Source organism: Momordica charantia (genome assembly GCF_013281855.1).
Source record: "Momordica charantia cultivar OHB3-1 chromosome 8 unlocalized genomic scaffold, Mcharantia_2.0 BLBB01000008.1, whole genome shotgun sequence".
In the NCBI taxonomy this organism is placed as follows: Eukaryota; Viridiplantae; Streptophyta; class Magnoliopsida; order Cucurbitales; family Cucurbitaceae; genus Momordica; species Momordica charantia.
Window position 1 is genome coordinate 32641302 of NW_028275166.1, and position 14083 is coordinate 32655384.

A 14083-nucleotide genomic window follows, 5' to 3' on the forward strand; every position below is an offset into this window, starting at 1 on the left:
TAATCCACCTAGTCATTTATAGTCTCACTTGGAAATGTGTTATAATATGATCACCATAATAGACTATAACCCACTTGACAACTTCTAGTCTCATTCAACTACAAATACAACCAATTACGATGGTGTGTGGCTTTTAGTTTCACCTAGTTAGGATATGATCTTCATGATAGATATTTAGTCCCTCGAATATCGAATCTCAATTATCGCATGATTATTTCTTTTTAATTTTATACATCACCAATGGAAAAGTTAGTGTTAAGGACTACGGTACCCCTTGTATCCTGAGTATCTCCACAATGGTATGATATTGTCCGTTTTGGACATAGCCCGCACGATTTTGCTTTTAGTTTCACCCAAAAGACCTTATTGACAACGCTATATCCTGAGTATCTTATATCTGATATTGTCCGCTTTGGGCATAGTTTAGGGCTTTGCTTTTGGTTCCACCCAAAAGACCTCATACAGATAATTGTCATTCCTAATATACCATGGATCACCATTTTTCTTAACCAATGTGTGATTTTATTTGCACTTCTTACAAACCCAACAGTTAGTATACAAGTTCGTATAAATAAAAACGCAACAGTATATATACTATCTCTATTTGCTTTTTTCATTAAAACATGAAATAGAATAATTTCAATGATTAAAAACCTACAAGCCAGATTGTCCATATTTGTTTGCTATCGCCAAAAAGCTCAAGTTAAAAGCAAATTACCAACTTCAAAAAAATCCTATACTTTTGCAAAAAAAGAAGGGGAAAACAAAGTCTCATCCACCACTTCTCTTTGCAACTGCCTCAAAAGTTTAGGCAATGAGAAGAGGTAGGTTTTTGTGCATTACCAAAAGAAAAAAAAAAAAGGAAGTATTAAATTTATAAGCAATGTTTCAAATTTTAGATCATGAAAATCTTAATTGTATTAGGACAAACTAGGGAATTATTTTTTCTTTTGATCATTTTTTATTTATAACATTTCTTTTAACTATTTACACCAAATAGCAAAATCACTGGATAGTTTTTAGTTTTGAATCCATTGAGTACTTGACAAAGGCAAAATATTTATCATAGATTAATTATTAAGGGTATCCCAAAAACGTCGACATCAAAACATAACTTCTAACTTAGTCGATGTTGAAAAAAATGAAAGAATTAATTATTTTCAAATCTATTTGGTTATTCTATTAATTCTTAACCTACAAATTTTATTTATTTATTAAAGATAGTAAAACTTTAAATACATCATTATGGAAATTAAAAGAAGTTTCTTTTTAAATATAAGGGCTAAATTGACATAATTTTAAAAATTCAGTTAATTATTAAAATAAAATTTTTTTAAAAAATTAAATAAACGTATTTCTAAAAGTTCAAGATTCAAACTTATAAGCTATAATAAATACATTTATTTATCCTCTGAATTTTAAAATTTCCAATCAACTCGTTTTGTTTCTTCCAATCATGTTCATAAACTTTGAATTATTACATTCTTTTGATCCCTGCTATTAAAATTTATTGCTGTAACAAGTGCATTGGACAAATATTAATTTATTTGATATAATTTGGTAACAAAACATCAGTTGAAGTAGCGAAAAAAAAAAGACATTAAATAGATACCATGCCAAAAAAAAAACTACCTCCCAAAGGAACTCTGGCATTCAAGTTACAGAATTCAATAAGTAAATGAAGGAGAGGAGCAGAATGGGGGCAAAATTTTCAAATGAAAATAAAAGAAAAGCTCTGTTCAGCAGTAGAGCACAAAGAGAGACCTCCTTTTTATTTATGAATAAATAAATAAAACAAAAATATAACCTTCACAACTTGGTTTTCTAAGACTAAAGTAGGTAAGCCACCATTCAAATCTACACAGCTTTCTGACATCATAACCCTAATATTTAGTCCCTCTCCCCAAATTTTCCATACTGCTGATTTCTCCTCCACAGTCAAAAAAATACATCCATGCCATTAAAACCCATGCCAAGCCTCTTCCTACTGCAGTATTTTTTGTAAAAGCTACACCTTGCAGGATAAAGATGAAGATCGAAAATCTATGGCGCCTGCTGCTTTACCTTCGATGAAATGATGACCAGAAAATTCTCGGCAGGTTCGAGAAACAACACGGAATTGAGAAATGGGTTGATGGTGTTTAGATATGCAATGCCTGGATAAAATGCTTTCATTCATATCAAGCACCCCAAGAAGAAGCAACATTCCCAGTTTCCTCAGCAAAAGAATCACCTACATGTTAACGGCACAAAAACAATCTCAAGAAGGTTACTGATATTAACCACCTTGGACTTCAAATTATGATAAAGTTTTATTAACGAGTTCTCCTTATGTAATTGTATTACTTTCTAATTTTACCTTTTCTTGAAGGTATTGAGTAGGAGCATTTTTTACTTTTTTGCTATGGTTAGTGATGTGACATCTAGAGTTTAGTGGGGAGACTACCTTAAGTCTTGCCATTAAGCTGTCATTAAGCTGTCATTAGTCATCAAGCTTTTCCTTTCAAGTTTAGCTAATAGCTACTTGAACTATTTTGCAATTCATGTTTTAAGTTGCATGTGATGAACATTCAATTAAGATTGACCATCCTATGTCTTGTAGAGCGTTTGACTCTTGGGCCAAGAAACTAGTGGTTTGTCTCAAGAGCTTTGATCTTCAGGTAACTTTTGTCTAAGCTAAACCAAATGAAGTTTCTTTCCCACTTTTTAATGAAGAAACCAAAAAGAAACCAACTTGAGAAGAAATGAAAGACTACCCGAGTTCCTTTTCCTTTTGAGGACCTGATCGATAATGTACATGTTTTTACTTCTTTCTTATCTTTTGTTTTCAATTTTAGAGAAGGACGTACTTTCAAAAAATGTTTTCCATTCTCCATTTCTAATCTTTTAATTTCTTATCTCCTATTTATTGGCTGGAGGCAACCTAAATGCACATGAATCGATAGAATAATACTTCCCCACTAGCTGCACTGCGCAGCAGCCCATTACTAAAAATTATTCAGCTATTATTTTTGGAAAAAATAAAAATAAAACTACTCCCTTCTCTCCCTCCCTCTCTACATCTTAAATAGTAAATGGTGGGAAGTATTTTCCCAATTGTCAATAGATAAAGAGTAGTGCACACCTGTTTCGTGCGTTCACCTGCTTTGAACCACTTTATAATTGAGGACCAAATCCTCTGGCTTCTTCCAGATGTAATTCCTAACTGTGGCTAAGCTCATATCAGGAGACAAGACCTGTAACAAAAAAAGAATGAATACAACACCAACAAGAACCAGAAGCTGTGTGTATAAAAATTCGAAATGCCTGGACTTTGAAATACTGAAACAACAAGCCCTAGAAGTCCATAATTTATATTCTGTATGTTGTTGTCCATGATCAATTAAGTGTCCCAGCTTTTCCATATTTTAAGCTCTTGAGAAACATACAGGAGACCTAATGCATTCCTCGTCTTCTTTGATCAGTAAGTTTATATAAATACTAGACACAGAGATACCCAGATATCTTCAGCACCCACGCTCATTCAGAAAGGTGAAAAAACAAAGGTAAACCTGACACTAGAAGCAGAATCTTTCACAGGACACCCACATTCATAATTCATTCATTCGGAAAAACTCAGTAGGACACGGTTTTCTTTTGATTAAAAACAAAGGAGGACTACGGAAACCAAACAATAAGGACTACAAAAGAACTGCTCAGCGCCATCTAGACTCAGTATCTTCTTTTTTTACAAGACATCATCTAGACTGATTTCTTGTTTTCAGAGTGGTTTATAAATAAGGTCGAAAAAATGGAAAATGAAACTAAAATATGATTATTGTTAACTTTTATCTAACAATTATATTGGATTTGTTCAAATTTTAACATTCTTAATTTTGATTTACATTTAACTTTAAAACAGATATCTAATACAAATTTGGTACTTATGTCTATTGTGTGTTTAAACGTGAGTTAAATAAGAAACCCCATGATGACACAACTCAGTTGGTACCACAACTCAAGCCACAAAATATTTTCTGCATTATTATTCTTCCGCACAGATGAGCCGATGTTACTTTCATTTACCTGATTGTTGCATAAGATTTCTATAGAAGGTTTAAGCTTTTGCCAAGGCTTTAATCCAGACCGAAATGATCCATCTCCAACGGTTGAAGAGAGTCCAGAACCAAAAGGAACATCCGGATTTACATTATCCAATGGTTTGTCAAGAACCATCTTCTCTATGACATAATTTACAACCTACATTAAATAGCAAAGGAAAAGGGGTTATATGAAGATCAAACTCAAAGTAACAACAAAATTACCATATTTAAAATTCTTCAACAGACGACAAACGACATTTCAGCAACAAGTAATCAAGTCACCATCACATGCAAACATCTTCTTACAATTGTGCCTAGGGACGTACTCCTCATCACACTTAAAGAATAAACCCTTTTTCTCACAAGGCCAAGAACTCTTTATTAGACAACTTAAGAAATTGCAAGGTTCCTTCATCGCGTGTCTGACTCTGATTTTGACAATGCTAGTGGTGCTAGTATCATTGCAGGTTGAGTTTAGCATAATGGATTGGATGAGCTTATCACATAGTTACCCTTTATGCAAACTTCGACTAAAGGAAGCTCCTGAAGGGGACCACTGGACACTTCTTTTTTTTTAACAAGAAACAAACTCTTCATTGATAATATGAAAAAAGAAGATAGAAGTTCAAGGATACAAGCTCCCAAAGGAAGCGAAAAAATAAATAGAACATAAAAACCAAAAACCCATGAAAAACATGAGATCTGAAGCCCAAGAAGTTGAACACTGATACCGATAAAGCTCGCCAATTCAAAGGGACGGACTGCTGAGGAGGAAACCAAAACCATCACTTAACACAAGCTGATTGCCAGAAGAAAAGAAATTGGACACTTTTTTTTTTGTGATATAAGGAATTCTTTCTCTAATCTTCTATTTAGCTCGTTGCTAGTTCCTTGACCTTCAAGGAGTACATATTATAGCAATCATGCATAGAGTATAATTGAAAGGAGTGAAACGAAGAGTCGCTTCGGCACTCGAGCATGAGGGAATGCTATATGTTTGATAATTTCTCTTATGATTGAATCTCATAGGAACTTTTATCCTCTGGTAGATCCAAGTCCATGGCCTTTCTACAGAGAAGGGATAAAGACAAAGAAAATAGATAAGGAACACAATTCCATGCCGTGCAAGACATCTTTTCCTACACTAAAGCATCAGATGCCAAGTACGTGGCTGACACTCTTGTCGTGCCCAAGTCTGAACCCTCATGCCAAAAAATCCTACCTAGCAACCTCTGTCCCTGTATAGTCCCCAATATGGACTGAATTCTAGTCTCTATTTGCAAGGCTGTGTCCATTTTTTGATTAGCCCATTGGGCTGAAGTAGCCTAAGTTCAACCTTAGCTTCAACCTTTATCCTACTCACAAATTGACTCTCAAGGATGAACTTAAGTACCCCATAGCAGGCTGCTCAAATTGACCATATTAGTCCTTCAAGGTGGTGTCCTGTAGGAGAGCAAGAAATTCCATACACATAGCACCCTACCCTCTAATATTTTTTCTATTTTATGGGGTATTTTGCTAGAAAGGAAGCATACCTTGTTTGGGGAGGGTGGAAAAATCTTTGGACTATGTTTGTGATATCGTTAGATTTAATACTTCATTATAGGGCTCGGTTTCTAAGCCCTTTTGTAATTATCCGTTAGGCCTTATTCTTTAGGATTGGAATCCTTTTTTGTAGGGGACCTCCTCTTTCAGGACTGTCTTTTTGTATGCCCTTTTTGTAGATCTTGTATCTTTTTTCATTATTCTCATATTATTCTCAATGAAAGTGTTGTTTCTTACAAAAAAAAAAAAAAAAAAAAAAAAAAAAAAAAAAAAAATCTATTTTTGTTCTTCGCATTTTTTCATTTAATCAATGAAATATTTTTTATTCTATTTAAATTACTTTTATCTGGGTGATTGGTTGACAAAGAGGAAAGGAAAAAAATAACAGAGAATGTCTTACTGGCCTACAGCGGCCTACCTTTGCATACTTCAGATTTTAAGTATAAAGTAGGTTGAACGTTGTTATCTTGCAAATTACGGGTAGAAAAACCATAAGTATGTACATATTTTTTACAAGGGCGATGCTCTTGGAAAATGAATCAAATATTATTTGCTGGTATAATAATAGTGAAAAGAAATACAGAGCATAGTTTCTAAATAGACAGTAGTCGTGCAAAGCCAAAAATATAGCATAAAAGTAACAAAATAGAAATCATACCTTATGCACTCTCAAAATACGAGGAGCACTTAGTTTTCCTTGTGTTAAGATCTGAATGGACGAACCTTCACAAGGATGTAGATAAAAACTACACCTGCAGGGAGTGTTATCAATTAATATATGTGCAAGGAAACATAGAATGGATTTATATCACCTAACAAACACACAATAAATATTCCTTTTACATATAACTCTCTAACCTTATTAATATGTTCAAAACCCAGCCCCAGCATATGCCATGCAAGAAATACTTGCATTTCTTTTAGCACAATAGCCATGTACCATGGGAAATATAGTAGCACAGCAATGCAACATGTAAAAATAACTTGAAATGAAATGAACACTTCACAAAAGCTGACTAGAAACAAAATCTTTCTTTATCCTGTAACTGGAATATTGATTTCTTATAATACACACACACACTTGAATATTCAAAAGATTATTTAATCTCAACAACCAAACAAATTTGAGAAAAGAGTTACAAGTACAGAGGGATACAAATGGAAGTAACGGCAACTCTCCAGCATTGGTTATAAATGACTAGGTGTTAAGTTAAGCACACAGTTTTAAAGCATGAACTATTATCTGTTTAAATACGAAAAATGTATGCTCTCTTAATGTCAATAATAAGGAAGGTGAGAGCCGAATTTAGAAATTTACTTGGTATTTTCTCTTGGAGGTAGGCGATTATTCAACACACAGTCCAAACACCACCATGGGAAGTCTTTCTCATCTTCTGTTCCGTCCAATTCAGTAATCTTCCTTCTCCAAGGTCCACCTTGGGAACCCTCCGTAATGATTGAGGGAGGAGAAACTGTTGAAAATTCAAATGGAGGATAAACCATGGAGTCATTTTCAGCACTGCCATCTGCCTCAATCCTTGAATGGGAAAGACTTCTTGTACTGATATCCTTCCCAGAAAGAACTTCTCCATTAGCTGAGGCTTGTGATCCAAATCTATGTTTTCTCTTGGCTAACCAATGAGCCATAAGTCCTTTAAGGGTTTCTCGTGCCAGATTAACCTTAAAAATAAAGAAATGTAATACTCAATGTTATTTACTAATAACCAATGGAAGATAAGAAACATCAAAGCTATGAAATTGCTAGTCCTTCCATCTATAATGATCCAACTTCTATAACCTAACCCAAAACGGTTTTTATGTCACCATTCACAGTCGGCAAGAATATTTTTGCACCTTTGATGTGATGATGTGATGATGTGATGAGATAGTCATGAAAATAAGTAGTATCTAATATTTCATCATATGACTGAGTTGTAAAGGGCTAAACCCAAAAGGAGTCCAGAAAACCTCACCAATTGGTAAAAGATCAAGGATAAGCCATAATTGCTATATAAGTATTATGGAGAGAGCTCCAAGACACAGAACAAAAACCAAATGAAAGCCTAAAGGAGTCACAAAAGCCCTCCAACTAGATACGAAAAATTACTAAAAACATTAAAATAATTATTTAACCTTATCATCCTCTGGTTTTCCCGTAATATTAAGGTCTGCTGAATACATCTCTGCAGAAAAGCACTGGGGAGTGTCCAGATGAACTGACAAACTCCCAAGCCTGGTATCCACAGTAAACCATGCAGGAATACTGACCTGGAGTCGTATCAAATTATAAGTGTCACAGTCCATACAACAAAAATAGTAAAACTATAACAGAAGTAATGTATAAAAAAATCTCACCATCTCGAATAACTCTTCCTTTTTCTCTTCATATGAGACCTAAAATGTTGACATTAAAACCAAAAAATGCAAATGTTATCAAAATGAAATATTTTACTAAAGCATGTTAGATGTTACTTAGTTTCATGGAGGAATTTCATATCCTCCATATCCCCCCATCAAGCATTTATTTTTTTCTTGTCCCCATCAAGCACTGATTTGAGTTACAACAATAAACCAATTTTTGCAGAAACAATTATAACGAAAAAGAATGACTAATGCAACCTTTCCATAATCCTCAATTACAATGCCCCTAGTAACCTCCCATAGCTTGACAGAACCTGCCGCATCCTGTGACGGAAAGTCACGTCATTCTTCAGGTATCAGCATCATAAAAATAGCACCAAAAAGGCATATGCTAGTAGAGTTCACCAAGCAATACATTATACAATTACCTTTGTCAGGATATGCCTTCTATTATTTAAAATTTCATGCTGCACAATTGCCGGAGCTCCAGAAATGGTGAAGGTTGGTTCTTTATATACAGGAACCTACAAAAATTTTAAGAAAATCATTTTACGTCAATAAACAAGTATGGAATCCAAGAATCAGCATAAAAACTCTAATAATGATTAAAACTTTTTCCATGATTCCTTTTTTTACCAAAAAAAAAAAAAGCAACAACAGAGTTTAGTGCAAAGGTAGTGGATGACTGAACGTACGTACAGTAACCTAAAACACAATTTAGGAGAACCATTTGATCTCATTAAACAAGTATAGAAATATAGTTTTCTAAATCCAAGAATCAGCACAAAAATACTCATATTAATGAAACCTCTTTCCACTGATTTTTTAGAACATTTAAAATATATAAAAATAAATAAAGCACACAACAGGCTGGTTTTCTCTTTTGATCAGTTCAAGATCAGTTGGGTTTTTTATTTGAGGGCTGAAGCAAATTTGACTCAATTGTTAAGTGGAGTCACACACTTGTCACCTAACAATACTTATGTGGATTAATGTGGTAAAGAGTTTTCTCTCAGAAATCTGGTTTGAAAGAATTCAAGGATTTTTAAGAGCAAAAGAAGATCTTTGTTTGATTGTCTCTCATCCGCCAAGCTCAAAGCATCTCATTGGTCTTCTCTTTCTGAACCATTCTCACATTATTCCCTTTCTCTTATTGTTAACAATTGAGATGTTTTTATTTGGCCTTGTAATTTTGTTGTTTAGATTCTGTAATTTTGTCTTTACGTTTCTTTTTCACTTTTTCGTGAGTTTGTATCCTTGAACAATTATTGTTTCTTTTCATTTCATCAATGAAAAGTTCGTATTTCGTTCAAAAAATAAATAAATAAAGCACACAACAACAACAACAGAGTTTGGAGTTCAGTTTAAAGGTGGTGGAAGACTAGAACTAGAACATATGCAACCTTTTTCTTTACAACAAACAAGAAATTTCATTGATATAATGAAATATAGGCAAAAAGCTCACAAAAGCCAGAGAAATAACCAAAAGACTACCCAACTGACAACCATAAAAGACAAGTTGTGACCAGAAAAATAATATCCAAAGTACACCAAAAAGAAGAAATAAGTACATGTGCAACTTAGTCAAAAGGAAAAATGAGATAGTAAGAGCTTTAGCAAATATAAACAGAAACATAACTACATTAATTACTCACAGGAGTAGATCCTTCCAAAGAAGCCCTTGCCCTAGAAAATGATAGATTTCCGGCTAAAAATGAACCACCCCTTTCAAAAACCTTCTGAGGATTACACCCTTCAGTGGGCCATCTGTGAACTGAAGAATCTGTAGTTGCAACCCATATATTCTCTTCATGTAATGCCAATTGTTGAATGGGATATTCCCCTGTGCAAAGCAAAAGACTCTCTCTCGTCGACAAGTCTGTTATATACAGCTGAACATAAAGAAAAATGGGCATCAAAAGATTAAACTAAGCATAAAAATTAAATCAAAATAGAAAAACAATGTTACAAGAACAAAATGGGACTTACAGAGAGGTCTCTACCACCACTATAAACATAACTAAATGATGGTGTACTGGCTAGTGCCCAAACAGAATCAGTATGTACTGCATAGGAATGCACACATCGTTGTTGACCAAGATCCCACAGTCTGCAAGGAGAGAAATTGCATGCCTTTCAATTATGATGCTTGTAATAGTTTTATGAGAGGAGGAAAACACAAACATTGATGCAAGTTACATAAACATTACAGTAAATAAAGTGGCATGACTACCTGATCATGGAATCAGAGGATCCTGATAAGCAGAACCTGCAACCATGAAGAATCTTATTACCAATTCCTAAGAGGAAATATAATATAGACAAAGCAATAAGAACCATTAAATTACAAAATATAGCTATGATTTTCAAAAGAAAAGGAAAAAATTAGATTCCTAAATTCTTGTGGTTCTTAAATAGACAAGTCACCTGTGAGACAAGGGAAAACAAACATTCCCGAAACATGTTTTCGACTTTTCACTGAGTTTTAATATTCAAAAAAGATCTTTAACTCACCAAAATTGGTTTGTAGCTTGTTGGCTCGATGGAGATCTAATTGTTCTCCCACCACACAAGTTCGAACCAATAATTGGTATTGGGTGGTGGATTGGAGGTAGTGATTGGTTAATGGTGTCAAAAAAGTTCTTTAACTCAACTTCCTAAAACAACCCCGAAAAATCACATCCATGATATGTATCCACAGATTTAAACTTCACTTACAAATAGAGATATGAATGATACGTTGACTTGACAAAGAAGCACATTCTAGAAATTTATTGAACCACTTTCAATAAATTTATTATCATAATAACTAGGTTTAGTACAACACCTAACATAAATTGTCGAAACAGAAAATAAAGACTCCATCTAACCAACCTGCCAGTCGAGTCCAAAAGGAGAGCCCTAATATTATCTGTATGTCCTCTTAACTTCATCGTCTTTGAACCAGTTCTTGGGTCCCAAACACGCACAACCTAAAAGAAGTGAGAAGAAACAACTAATTTTAACTACCTCACAATAGACTCCATTTTGCAAGCAAGGGATAATTAAATGCATCAACCAGGGTGTATAGGAGTCCGAATATACCTTTTCAGTTCCACCAGAGACAAGAAGCGTCCCACTATCATTCATTGCTAATGCATAAACTGATTCCTTATGGCCTTTTGCAGCAATTGGAACATAACCATGAGACTGGTTTGGGTGTGTAGAAATGTTGTTACTAGAGCTGATAGTGCGTAAACTTGTAACTGGTAGTGAATTTCCAGTAGCAACGACACCATTTGAACACTCATCATCTGTTGCATCACTTGACTTAGAAGCTGGAGCATATGCAGCCTCCATATCCCATATGAAAACCTCCCCACCAAGTCCTCCAGATGCAACAACATTGCTCTATTATGCATGATACTACGATAGGATCAGAAGACAACCCACATAAAACAAAATACTAGTTTCCAAACACCATTACAAATCCAACAGACTCATTACAGGATATAACAATGAGCAATCTTTTCATTAGAGCATAATACAAGGTCTACACAAAGTTTGGCAAAGAAATTACATTTTTTTCTGCTGCAGCAAGACAAGTCACATAGTCAGAATGCTGACGCAGAGTCTTAGTGCAACCTCCATCATCTAAGCAATTCCATGCCTAGCATTTAGATCAAAAGAATAGATTAAGATAATGCAATCAAACTATATTACAACATGACAGAAGATTTTGGAAAAGAAGATGAAGAAGATCAAAACCAAAGAACCTTAACAGTGCCATCTGAAGAACAGGAAACAAGCCTATTATTGCCTACAAGAACCGCATCATTAACCTGAAAAGTAGAAAAGTGATGTTGATGAGTTATTCTTTCAGATATAATATACTTTCAATTACGTTTTCTCATTCTTCACTTTTTAATTTGAATTGCTATTTACAATATCATCCACAATTGTCGTCTCAATCTTACTCCTATCAAAATAAAAATAAAAAATCTCAGATACTACTTAGTAAAAAACAAAAGAGGCATGAAGCATTATGGATTTAAAACACAGCTATTATTAGGAACAGAAAATATATAGGCAAAAAAAGGTAAAATGGACATACCCAATCCACATGAGACTCGAAGGTAGCAGAGCAGGAGGCTGCATCTTCAGCTAGCGACCATCTTTTCAACGTACCATCACGGCTTCCAGTAAAAAGGTAATCACAGCCATCGATAGAAGACTTCGGCACAGCTAAGCAATTTATACCGGCAGAATGCTACATACATTGAAAGGTGTAAAAAACAGTGAAATTCAAGTGTGCAATGCTTTCACATCTCAATTTACATTAGTAAAGACTCAGAAGAACCTAAATGAAAGCAAAAGCCATATCTAAAGGAAAACTGTAGATTATGTCACATGAAAAAGCTATACAAGGTTTGCCCCATTTAACATCTTTAACTTATATCTCAACTTAATAACCTCGTTCTTTATTGTATGTATATGGGAAAAGAATAAGAATAGAGAACTCTAGATCAACATAAGCAGATGCATGGCATGATATAGCTCTCTCATATGGTCCTTCACAGACTAAAAGTATTGAAGCATTGAACATATATAATAGTGAATCCCAAGTAAGTAACCTAATACAAAATTGGAAGCCTTCGTGGAAAAGAATTGAAGCATTGAACAAGAAGGTCGCACTTCCCTCAGTTTTCAAGGCCATCTTTGTTAAATTTACATGAAGTGTAGCATGAGAAGCTCCAGCTAACCCATGTAATCGTCTCAAATGCAGAAGTTATGTTTATCATGTATCATAAAGAAGTGAACATTGGTAAAAGCTTGATGCTCCACAAGCAGACAAATTTCATGTACATATTCTTCAAATTTTGGTATGGTACATTAAAGCATGACATATCATAAATATCCATATGAGAGCATCCACAAATTTTTGTGGTCCAATTAAAAGTACAGTTGGTCTGAATTTCAAATAATAATCCTTATCACAACAATGACAAAGCATAAAATCAATCAGTACAACAGAAAGAAAATACAATTCTAATAAGAAGGAAAACCTTACCTTACTATCATTGGCATCACTCAAAACATATGTTAACCTCTTCTCCTTGCGGGGGCGAGAAGAATTGGATGTATTCCCCGCACTACCCACTCGGTGCATTGCCGAACTCACTAGAGAAACCAATAAAACTGACAATTAACTAGCAAGGTACCATACCAATTCAAACATCAAGCATCGTAAAACAGAACCAAAAGCTGTGCAATAGGTTACTATTTCTTCAGTACTTAATATGCAGTAACACGTACTTCTCCAACAAGTACACCCATCACTTCAAATATCATTTAGAGCACTAAAATGAAAAACCCAAATGCCTTCAGAAGGCTAATCATGTATTCACTATGAAAAATAACATATGGTGTCTCAGGAAGGAAAACTTACTCTGAATTTATTTGAGCTTCAACACAATCTTAGAATGAGGAATCAAAAATGAAAAACCGAATTGACTTCCGTTGCAAAATACTATAACAAAGAAACAACAGGCAGCGGGCAACTCTAATAGATTTCCATCAAACATCCCGAACTAACCAAGAACTATTTCAAATTACACTATCAATTATCAAAGACTAAGCCGACCCCATTAGAGCTCTCAAACACCAAAAAGGGCCAAGGAAAAAAAAACTAAAATAGAAAGCACATAAAGCCCATAGAATTGATCTTCAGCAAACACACCAATGAGATCACAGAAGTGAAATTTGAGACCTACGACTAACTAAATTCAGACTAACTCCACAATCCAGAATTCCCAAAACAAAAATCAGACCAAAATAAATGTACGTATCATATCGACGAACACCCACCAAAAAAAGAAAGGGAAGGAAAGAAAATCAGACTTAAAAGCACCAAAAATTACGCCGGATGAAATGAAAGCCCGACCTTCAGAATTGATTTAGAAACTCTATTCAACGATTCTGGGTTTCGTCCTTCTTGTTCCACTGCGGAAGTTGCAAAATATTTTTAGAAAGAGAAAATCCCGTTGAGAGAGAGAGAGATGACTATGAACTGGGCTCTCTCTGTTTCGATTTTATTGTGGCCTTGGCCTAGTCTT

The 14083-nt window shown here is 34.4% G+C and overlaps 1 protein-coding gene across 1 annotated transcript; it reads right to left on the reverse strand.

The window, feature by feature from the left end:
* Window positions 1-1722: 1722 nt before the first annotated feature.
* LRS1 (Transducin/WD40 repeat-like superfamily protein) lies at window positions 1723-14072 on the reverse strand. Its single transcript, XM_022287359.2, has 19 exons — window positions 13912-14072; window positions 13039-13148; window positions 12082-12237; window positions 11744-11809; window positions 11548-11637; window positions 11073-11378; window positions 10863-10960; window positions 10222-10257; window positions 9978-10098; window positions 9644-9880; window positions 8417-8512; window positions 8247-8312; window positions 7983-8021; window positions 7761-7895; window positions 6946-7307; window positions 6286-6379; window positions 4066-4239; window positions 3125-3236; window positions 1723-2233 (listed from the first exon to the last, which is right to left on the reverse strand). Exons 2-18 carry the CDS (start codon window positions 13135-13137, stop codon window positions 3138-3140), a joined length of 2274 nt encoding a protein of 757 aa, XP_022143051.1. The 5' UTR covers window positions 13138-13148; window positions 13912-14072; the 3' UTR covers window positions 1723-2233; window positions 3125-3137.
* Window positions 14073-14083: the final 11 nt, after the last annotated feature.

What these genes read in the sequence shown, in the direction of transcription:
- LRS1 (XM_022287359.2), bottom strand. Translation starts at nt 13,137, where the DNA reads ATGCACCGAGTGGGTAGTGCGGGGAATACATCCAATTCTTCTCGCCCC. An exon ending in AGGAAGAGTTATTCGAGATG is followed by an intron (nt 7,896 to 7,982) that starts GTGAGATTTTTT and finishes ATACGACTCCAG; the next exon opens with GTCAGTATTCCTGCATGGTT. An exon ending in GTATTTTGAGAGTGCATAAG is followed by an intron (nt 4,240 to 6,285) that starts GTATGATTTCTA and finishes TATTTAATGTAG; the next exon opens with GTTGTAAATTATGTCATAGA.